Source organism: Podarcis liolepis (genome assembly GCF_965112155.1).
Source record: "Podarcis liolepis genome assembly, chromosome: W".
In the NCBI taxonomy this organism is placed as follows: domain Eukaryota; kingdom Metazoa; phylum Chordata; class Lepidosauria; order Squamata; family Lacertidae; genus Podarcis; species Podarcis liolepis.
Window position 1 is genome coordinate 22,475,773 of NC_139568.1, and position 10,996 is coordinate 22,486,768.

At 45.3% G+C, this 10,996-nt stretch overlaps 1 protein-coding gene across 1 annotated transcript in view; it reads right to left on the minus strand.

Annotated features, from left to right (window-relative positions):
• Positions 1 to 10,741, minus strand: part of LOC310697689 (four and a half LIM domains protein 1-like) — a 44,139-nt gene extending 33,398 nt beyond the window's left edge. The window contains exon 1 of the mRNA XM_083484385.1: positions 10,666 to 10,741. Within this exon, the coding sequence (XP_083340511.1) occupies positions 10,666 to 10,687 (22 nt within the window). The 5' untranslated portion in view covers positions 10,688 to 10,741. The remainder of the gene's footprint in view (positions 1 to 10,665) is intronic.
• Between the last annotated feature and the right edge of the window lie 255 nt (positions 10,742 to 10,996).

Consider the following 10,996-nt stretch of genomic DNA (forward strand, 5'->3'; position numbering starts at 1 on the left):
GGCCTGGGACCTTCAAGATGTTTTTATTTGAAGACCGTAAGTTTCTCTGTGGGGCATACCAGGAGAGGCGGTCCCGTAGGTACGAGGGTCCTAGGCCGTATAGGGCTTTAAAGGTTAAAACCAGCACCTTAAATCTGATCCTGTACTCCACCGGGAGCCAGTGCAGCTGGTGTAGCACCGGATGAATGTGATCTCGCAGCGAAGACCCCATAAGGAGTCTCGCCGCGGCATTCTGCACCCGCTGGAGTTTCTGGGTCAGTCTCAAGGGCAGCCCCACGTAGAGCGAGTTACAATAATCCAATCTGGAGGTGACCGTCGCGTGGATCACAGTGGCTAGGTCAGGGCGAGAGAGGTAAGGAGCCAACTGCTTAGCTTGGCGGAGATGGAAAAATGCCGCCTTTGTTATAGCTGCAATCTGCGCCTCCATGGAATTATTATTATTATTATTATTATTATTATTATTATTATTATTATTTATTACTTATACCCCACCCATCTGGCTGGGTTTCCCCAACCACTCTGGGCAGCTTCCAACAGAAGGTTAAAAATACATTAAAACATCAGTCAATCAGTCATTCAAAACTTTCCTAAAGAGGGCTGCCTTCAGATGTCTTCTAAACATCAGATAGTTGTTTATCTCTTTGACATCTGACAGGAGGGCGTTCCACAGGGCGGGCGCCACTACCGAGAAGGCCCTCTGCCTGGTTCCCTGTAACCTCGCTTCTCACAGGGAGGGAACCACCAGAAGGCCCTCGGGTGGAGATGCTCCGGGTGGAGATGCTCCTTCAGGTCTACTGGGCTGTTTAGGGCTTTCAAGGTCAGCAGCAACACTTTGAATTGTGCTTGGAAACGTCCTGGGAGGGAGCCAATGTAGGTCTTTCAGGACCGGTGTTATGTGGTCCCGGTCAAATCCTTTATTTTACAGAAAAAAATTCAACCTTGCTGACATCCTCTTCACGTTGACCCACGGAGGAAGGTTTCCTTTTGGGAAAACTAAAATCCCCCCCTTTTTTTTATTACAGGAAGGTAAAAAAAATTAATATGCTATGAATTGGGCCCAGTGGATGTCATCTCGGGGGTCCCAGTCACCAGCCTGGCTGCTGCATTATGTTAGAATTTTTATGCAGCCGATGCTGCTGCTGTGATTAATATAAATCACATGAGATGTCTGAGAAGAGTGTGATAACGGAAGACTGTCTTATCTCTTCCGTCTGAGCATGTTATTGTAACTGTACTTTCACTTTTGCAGTATGCAACAGTTGTTGTTCTGCCAGAGCTTGGAGAACACAGACGTGATTATGGATTGTCTGTATAGAATCTAAATAAAATGTAGTTTAGATCTACGGATGTTTCTTTCTTCTTGCTGTGTGATGCTAGAAGACTTGTGTGCACTTTTCAGATGAAAAGTGTCACAGAGAGGCACTACGGAGATGAAGGGACATGCCATTCCAGAGACGTGCCTACTGGGAGACGCTCAGAGGTCTGGGGGGGGGGGGGTTGCCATTTCCCCCAGAGCATTTTTCCAACGCATTTTGGATTAGTTTAAGTTTCCAGGTCACCTTCAAAGGTAGCACCAAGTAGAGTGCATTGCAGTAGTCCAAGCGGGAGATAACCAGAGCATGCACTGCTCTGGGCAGGTGGGGTCTCATCCTGTGTCCCAGATGGAGCTGCCCTGGACACAGAATGGACCTGTGCCCCCATGGGTCCAAAATGACCCCCAGGCTGTGCAGCTGGTCCTTCAGGGGCAAAGTTGCCCCATTCAGGGCCAGGGAGTCCCTCTCTCACACACACACACCCTGTCCCCCCAACAGAATACTTTTGTCTTGTCAGAATTCAAGAAGTTGATGTTGAAGAATCGTCACTTCGACACTGGCAATTTTTGCTTCTTCCAGTACAGTTTGCCTGTGTCTTCCCAAATTTTTCGGAGACCCCGTTGATGGAATCTTTCAAGGAGTTGGAGACAGCGTTGGTAAGTGGTCTGTGTTTCACAAGCAGACAGTCAGGTTGGTAGTACCATAGCAAATTTGGGTTTTTCTGCAAATGTCCCGGTCCTCAAACACTCTGCCCTTCAATCGGGAGAAAGCTGCACTCGCAGAGTTCAGGCAGTGCTGGATTTCGGTATCAACATCGGCCCTTGTGGAAAGAGAACTGCCCAGGTAGGAGAAGTGATTGACATTTCCCAACGTTACATGGATCAATAAACACCTAACTGGGTGATTCTCGACAAGGAGACCATCACAGCAGAGAACAGGAAACCAACATTTATTAAAAAAAACAGCGAGGAGGACCTCTTGGACACGGAAAAAATATCTTTGAAACCCCACGTTCTGAAAGACGGTGTTTGAGATCTAGCACGGGGCCTGGGAGGTTGTCGGAATCAAGTCAAGCCTTCACTTCTCCCAAACAAGGGCTTGAAATATCCAAACTATGCTGTTCCAGGGCCAGCTCTGTGCGGCCTTGTAAACCAAACAGTTTTGTTTGTCCGTTGACTTTTCCGTCTCTTTCTAAGAAGTCCTGGTTGTTCAGGATCCAAAGAATCCATTGCCTAGGTGCTGTACTTTTCCATGTATAAGACTAGGGGCTTTTTTACTTCAAAAAATGTTTAAAAGGGGGCCCTGTTTTCTTAAATTTGAGTCCCCCAAAATAGGGGGCATCTTATACACGGGCGTGTGTTATACGCGGAAAAATACGGCAATTGGATGTTCTTTGATTTTATGGTCTTTTTAGAATGGGAGGTCACACATAATAGCCAATAGCCTAGCTGCTGTGCTTCTCAATATTCTCTGGTCGGCCTCTATTATTTTCTCCATCCTCAAAAAAAAACCAAAAAAAAAAAAACCAACTCAACAACTTTCCTCCCTAAAAAAAGGTCTCCCACTTAGACCTGAACCCCCCCCCCCCAAAACAGGCTTTCCTCCTCCCAAAAAGGGGGTAGATCACTGCCAGCTTTTAACTCTGTGAGTAGATCACAGTCTCTTGGGAGTTGGCCACCCCTGCAATAGGGAACCCACTTAAGGTCTCTAGATGCTGTGCTCTTGGGTACCCCATACAGGAAAAAGGAGCGGTGTGGGTTTTTTATAACATGATGTGAGTCCCAGCAGCTCTTTGCAGAGCGGGACGGCCTGTTTTGCTTCCTAGTCCACTAAGGAACACATTGCTTCCATTCCAGCTATGTTAACCTTGACCTGTCTCCCATTCATCAGGCGAGCCACCACCTCATCCATCAAGAGACAGGACACAGGAGAAAGACAAACTCCCAGGGTTTTCCCAACAGTTCACATTCTTGGCTAAAATTGCTCTGGGCAATGATCGTCTTTCTTTCTTTCTTAAAATATTTTTTATTAGTTTTTCTTTTTCAAAAATATTTTTTATTGGTGTTTTCATGTATACATCCTCTAACAATATTTCTCTAACAATTTTCCATATCCCCCCCTCCTCACCTGGACTTCCCTCATGCTCCCATTTTGTTTTATTTCCATATTACTCACCCTGCGTGTTGTTTCCCAAAATTTCCCCAATGCTTTTGGTTATACACAATTGTGTTGGTTTATTCAAACCCTGCCAGTGAGTCCAATTCTTTATGTTGTCTCTTCATATATGTTGTAAATGGTTCGCATTCTCTTTTAAAGTCATTGTTATCCTTTTCATGTAATTTATCTGTTAATTTTGCCAGTTCTGCATATTCCATAAGTTTCCCTTGCCATTGTTCTTTCGTTGGTATTTCTTCTGTCTTCCAAGTTTGTGCTAATATAATTCTTGCCGCTGTTGTTGCAGACATAAATCATTTCCAATTTCCTTTTTTTTCTAAATCTTGGTCTAAAATTCCTAGAAGGAATGCTTCTGGTTTCTTAACAAAAGTCTTTTTAAACATTTATTTCAATTCATTATATATAATTTCCCAATAATTTCTAACCCTTTTGCATTCCCACCACATATGATAAAATGTACCATATTTTTCTTTACATTTCCAACAGGTTTTAGATCCCTTTTTATACTTTTTTTGCCACTTTCTCTGGCGTAATATACCATCTATACATCATTTTAATATAATTCTCTTTCAATAAAATACAGTCTGTAAATTTTAAATTCACCTTCCACACCTTTTCTCAGTCTTCAAGTTGTATTTGTGCTGACTTTACCATTTCATCCAGCATTTCCCCATATAACAGGAGATGATACATTTTTAAAAAGTAATTTCGTATCACTCTCAGTTATCTCTTTTGGTAAGTTTGACACTGTGTAGCTGAGACCTTTCTTACTGTCTTCCTTAAACTGTTGGTTTAATTGTCTATGATGTAACCAACTTTGCAATGTAGTCTTTAGTTCTTCATATTCTTTCAGCTTCAACCCTTTCTCCACCTCTATTAATAATTCTCTGTATGTCGGCCAATTTCCTCTCTTGCTAAGAGGTTTTAATGCTAATGCTTCCACCAGCGAGAGCCACCATGGAGTTTTGGGTTCTAAAAAGGACGTTGATCTTCTTTCAAGCAACATCAGATCCTAGATTCAGGGGTGTTGGAACTCAAAGTTCAATGACAGATCTACAAGGCCAAACTGATCCCCAGAAAGAGCATGCTGCGAGAAAACACCCCAAAGAGAAAACAACAGAACGCTATTGGCGATCACATCCAGCTCCCAAGTTAAAATAGTTCAATGCCTCATCAGAGATTTGCAACCTCTCCTAGACGGCGACAGTTCCCTTTCCCAAGCTCTGGGAGGAAGACCTTTCTTCGCCTACTGTCAGCCGCCCAATCTTAAACAACTCCTCACCCACAATCATACAGACTTAACATGGACACGGGTACCAGAGCCTACAATAAACCCAGGTGCCAACTTTGCTGCCCACACACGCCTGGATTGCACCATTGCTGGACCCAACAACACCAAACATCCCATACCTGAAGGAGCATCTCCATCCATTGTTCTACCCGGACACTGAGGTCCAGCGCCAAGGGCCTTCTGGTGGTTCCCTCACTGCAAGAAGCCAAGTTACAGGGAACCAGGCAGAGGGCTTTCTCGGTAGTGGCGCCCACCCCGTGGAACGCCCTCCCACCAGATGTCAAAGAGAAAAACAACTACCAGACTTTTAGAAGACATCTGAAGGCTTTTAATGTTTAGGGAAGCTTTTAATGTTTGATGGACTATTGTATTTTAATCTTTTGTTGGAAGCCGCCCAGAGTGGCTGGGGAAACCCAGCCAGATGGGCGGAGTATAAATAAATCATCATCAACATCATCATCATCATCATCTCAGGCCTATTTCATGGCTCATCTTCAAACAGTGTATATGGCCAGGGGTCAGCAATTTTTTCCCTCAGACCTTGTGGGGGGCCGGACTAGTGGTGTTTTTTTTGGGGGGGGGAGGGGGGAATGAACGAATTCCTATGCCCCACAAATAACCCAGAGATGCATTTTAAATAAAAGGACACATTCTACTCATGTCAAAGCACGCTGATTCCTGGACCATTCGCAGGCCGGACTGAGAAGGCGATTGGACTGGATCTGGCCCCTGGGCCTTTGTTTGCCTACCCATGGTGTAGCCAGTGGTGTCCAAACTTTTTTCAAAGAGGGCCAGATTTGATGAAGTGAAGGGCTGTGATCAAAGGGCCAACCAAAGTTGTTGAGTTTTTAAAGGATTTTTAGGAAATAAACTTCCACAGGAGCCAAATTCAACTGACTTGTGAGCCAGATTAGGCCCCTGAGACGGACTTGGGCCATGCCTGGTGTATGCCATCAAATGCCAGCAGTGCCCTTTGGCTCTGTATATTGGACCAACAGGCTAAACCCAGCACCAGAGGATAAATGGGCATCAATCCGACATCGGGAATCACAAGACAGAGAAGCCAGGAGGAGAAAGCTTCCGTCTCCCAGGACATTCAATACAGGATCTCCAAGCAGCTATCTTATGACAAAAGAATTTCAGAAATAGACTTGAAGGAGAAGTGGTTGAATTGCAACTTATTACTCAACTGAAAACGATGGAGAGACCTGGTCTGAGTAGAGATATTGGATTCCTGTCTCATTACATGTGCTAATCATCTGCATACTATCCCTTGCTTTTTCCTGTAGGACTAATTGTAGTCATTCACAGTCGCCCACAGGTTGACCAAACCCATTGAGTCCTACTACCCTTCGGAGAAAAACCCTACCCTCCCTCTATATATCAGGGTCTGGTGACTTTTCCTTCCACTAAATATCAGGGTCTGGGGACTTCTGGTTCAGTGTATCTGAAGAAGTCTGCCTGCGCACGACAGCCAAGTGTTATTATCATTAAATACAAGGATTAAGAAGGTGTCAATCATGGAGGCGCAGGTCTGTAATCCTGGACACGCAGAGGAAGGTTTCAGTTCTGGAACCATAAAATCACCCGTCTCCTACTACCCTTCTGAGAAATACCCCACTCCACCCTCCTAGTATATGTAAGGGTCTAGTGACTTCTGCTTCCATGTATCTGAAGAAGGGGGCCTGCACACGAAGCTTAGACTCAGAACAAACTGAGTTGTTCTCTAAGGTGCTACTGGACAATTTTTTTTTATAATTTCGGCTAATTTTGGTCATCTGCATAATACCCATTGAGTTCTACTACCCTGCGTAGAAAAACCCCGCCCCACCCTCCCACTATATATCACGGCCTGATAATAATAATAAACTTTGATTTGTATCCCGCCCTCCTCGGACGAAACTGGGCTCAGGGCGGCTAACACCAAATATGTAACATTGGTATAAAATCAAACAATAATGAAATTACCTCCTGAAAACAAGTCAGGATCAAATTAAAACCTAGTTAGATGGCTTACCGCAGGATTAGGGTTGGGAACAGTAAACGCTCATCAGGCCCAACTGTTTACGCTGTTCTTATATGGGCGTGGGAGAATGCTGGGAGACCTCTTTTTTCATACTAGTTCTTATACAGACTTTGGTTTCCATGTATCTGAAGAAGGGCACCTGCACACGAAAGCTTAGACCCAGAACAAACTGAGTTGGTCTCTAAGGCGCTGCTGGACAATTTTTTAAATTTTTAATTTATTTCAAACAGCGTTAGATTCAGACAGAGAACAGATCTGGAGCAGGGGCTGCCAGACTGCCATTCCTGTCTGAAGCTCTCACAGCTACAGGGTCAGGCCTGCAAGCTCAGAACAAGAGAAGTAAGCAAGCGGGGGGCTACGCAGAGCACCCCTTTCTAAGGTCCAGGACAGCCAAGTAAAACCAACGTGTTCATGGCTAACTTGTTTCTGCAATGTTCTCTCCCACCCACCCACCCTCCAATCTAAATATAGGCCCATGACCCCATTGTTTCCTGAGTTGCTTGCTCTTTCACTCGATTACCCGGAATTTGGTCTGGCTATATACCAAGTATTTTGCGTTGTGGCAACGGTTTGCAGAACACATTCAACAAATGGGAGGGCAGGCAACTGGTAAGCAAATAGCTTGCGGGGGGGGGGTCAAATGTCTCTGGAAGGACGCGAAACAATTTCTGCAGCCTCCATCCGTCCATCAGCAGGCAAAGTGGGATTGAAGCATGAGCTGCAAACGCCAGTCCTACAGCACAGGAGCACAGCTAGGGTGAATGAGCACCAAAGTGCTTATGGAAGACAGAGACAAGGGGCCAAGCTGTGAGCCCACCCAAGCACGTGTTAAAGAAAATTCTGGGTTGAGAGACTACTCAACAGCCCAGCTCGTTGGGGTGCGAGTCCCCCGTGGGTCCATGCAGTCAGTAAAAGAAGGAAATTCCAGCCAAGTAATTTGGAGCAAAACAGCGGTCATTAGACTTTGATCCTTTATTGTTGTGCAACAGGTTCAAACGGCAGTAAGAACCCCGAGCATTGGGGCGACATTGACTTTTAAAACTTTCCCACAGTATCCCAGAATACAGTTTGCACAACATCATCTATACGTCAATGCTACACCACTAAAACCGTCAGAAAGGGGAGGTTACACAAGATTAGCACAGACAAATAGGTCTTACTACCCACCACCCAAAAGTACAATAAAACTTCCTTTGCATGTCTGGAGCCTGAGGCAAGTCTGGTGATGAGATTTCGCTTCCCTTGGCAAACAATGAGCCCTGCAATTGTCACCTCTGGGCATTTCCTGGGGTAGGAGGTGTGTATACATGTCTTCACACTTGGAGAGGTGGCAGGGGAAAGAGTCCTTTTTCCAAGGGCAAAATAGCTTTGGAATGGAGGAAACTGGCAAAGGGGTTGATTTTATATGATTTTTTAAAGCTAGATATCTTCCCTGAGCTGTCAAGTCGAAGGGATACATTCAGGCATAATATTTGTAACATTTAACAACTTTAAAGATGTGCCCCCCCCCGCCATTTCCGTAACAGAAGTTAACACCCTTTCTCTCGCCCTCTGCCTCAGTCTACCTGATCTGTAATATGGATTCAGTAACATCACCCTAGGAAGCTGCTTGGTACCAGGTCAGGATATTTGTCCACTGAGCTCCATACGCATAAAGGCAGCAGGTCTTGGGGGTTTTTGATTCAAATGCGACTCCAGGTGTTTTTAAGTGGTGGTTCCAGGGGTCTAGCTTGGGGCTTTCCTGCATGCAAAGTTTCTAAGGCAATTTTTTTCTGTACCACCCTGTGTCCCAAACACATCATTGAACCTTGAGGCCAATCTCCCTTCAGTAGAATTACGGATCTTGCACAGGACATTTAACTTGTGGCTTCGCCTAAACTCAAATCCCCCTGATCTAATATCCCTAGTGCTGCAAGATTGTCCCAAGAGCGCCTGGACTCAAATGGTCTATCCAAAACTTCACTCTTTGGGTTTTAGTAAAGCAGTCTAATTTGTCTACGCCTAAATGATATAAATGATCACTGCAGATGGTGACAGCAGTCACGAAATTAAGAGACACCTGCTTCTTGGGAGAAAAGCAATGACAAACCTAGACAGCATCTTAAAAAGCAGAGACATCACCTTGCCAACAAAGGTCCGTATAGTTAAAGCCATGGTTTTCCCAGTAGTGATGTATGGAAGTGAGAGCTGGACCATAAAGAAGGCTGATCGCCGAAGAATTGGTGCTTTTGAATTATGGTGCTGGAGGAGACTCTTGAGAGTCCCATGGACTGCAAGAAGATCAAACGTATCCATTCTGAAGGAAATCAGCCCTGAGTGCTCACTGGAAGGACAGATCCTGAAGCTGAGGCTCCAATACTTTGGCCACCTCATGAGAAGAGAAGACTCCCTGGGAAAAACCCTGATGTTGGGAAAGATGGAGGGCACAAGAAGAAGGGGACGACAGAGGACGAGATGGTGGGACAGTATTCTCGAAGCTACCAGCATGAGTTTGACCAAACTGCGGGAGGCAGTGGAAGACAGGAGTGCCTGGCGTGCTCTGGTCCGTGGGGTCACAAAGAGTCGGACATGACTAAACGACAACAAAATTTAAAAGAATGACGGCTAAGGAGTTTAGTGGAGAGTCTAAGCAGGGACAAGGCTGTCCCGGAAGCTTCTCTCTGTCCTGTCTCCTGCAAAAAGGATCTGGCAGTTGTTTAGAGCCCAGTCCATGAGCTGCATTTGAAGTTAGTGATAGGCCTGCTTAATTGCCCTTTACCAGCTCTTATACTTACTTATCAACGCCACCTCCAACTCCTCGAAAGATTCTGTTAACAGGGTCCCCGGAAAATTTGACACTTCACTTGGAAAGACAGGCGAACTAATGCCAGTATACTGGAAGAAGCAGAACCTCTGCTTACTAGGGCAGTTCATAAAAAAAACCTTTTTTTAAAAAAATGCCTGCTCCAAAGGTCTTATCTTACTACACTAGGGATTATATAGCTATCTCTGAAATTTCATGCATATCAGTTAATACAGGCATGGCCCAACTTGGCCCTCCAGCTGTTTTGGGACTACAACTCCCGTCATCCCAAACTCACAGGACCAGTGGTCAGGGATGATGGGCATTGTAATCCCAAAGCAGCTGGAGGGCCACGTTTGGCCATGCCTGAGTTAATATCTTGACCCTGCTCCACTGAAAAGCATTGGGTGTTCAGTAGGGCGGTTCATAAAAACCTCTTTTTTAAAAAAATGCCTGCTCCAAAGGTCTTATCTTACTACACTAGGGATTATATAGCTATCTCTGAAATTTCATGTATATCAGTTAATATCTTGACCCTGCTCCGCTGAATTGAAATTTCAGCCTCCACGGCATAGGAAAACGGCCAAGTAAACAGCTCTTTTCGTGGAGGAGGGTCATGATATTAACTGATATGCATGAAATTTCAGATACAGTTATATTAGCACAGGCAAATAGGTCTTACTACCCACCACCCAAAAGTACAATAAAACTTCCTTTGCATGTCTGGAGCCTGAGGCAAGTCTGGTGATGAGATTTCGCTTCCCTTGGCAAACAATGAGCCCTGCAATTGTCACCTCTGGGCATTTCCTGGGTGTAGCAAGATAAGACCTTTGGAGCAGGCATTTTCAAAAAAGAGGTTTTTTTGAACTGCCCTACTGCCCACTCCTACCTTCCCTGGAAGGAATATCATTGCACAGAGGGTCCCCTTATTTGCTGGAAAGCCCCTCCAGCTCAAATGAAGGATTTCCAGCACAGCGATATCCTGTTGAAAGAGCAAGCAAGCCAGCCCGAACTCTTGCCCAAAGCACAAAAGGCAATGAAAAGTCATATATATATTTGGGGCGCAGAGGAGGGTTACCTGCGTGCCTGTGATAAGCCATCCTTCAGCGAGGACCAATTCCCAACCATCCCTACTTTAGGAGCTCAGCTGATAAAGAGCATGTCTCAGTTTGAGAGTTCAGGGAGGCTATTAATATGGGGGCGGGGGCCACCAGGAGATGTCCACACCCCTTTGCCCCAGACTGGTGGCCCTCATACCACAGAAAACATCTTACCATTTTAGGTGATCTCAGGGGAGAAGAATAGGGCACCACCAACAGGATATAAATACCTGCCCAGCTACTTCAGTCTCCGAAAATGTCCAAAACGCTGAGTAGCCCCTGTAGGAATCTGAGCCCTCTCGGTGGGGG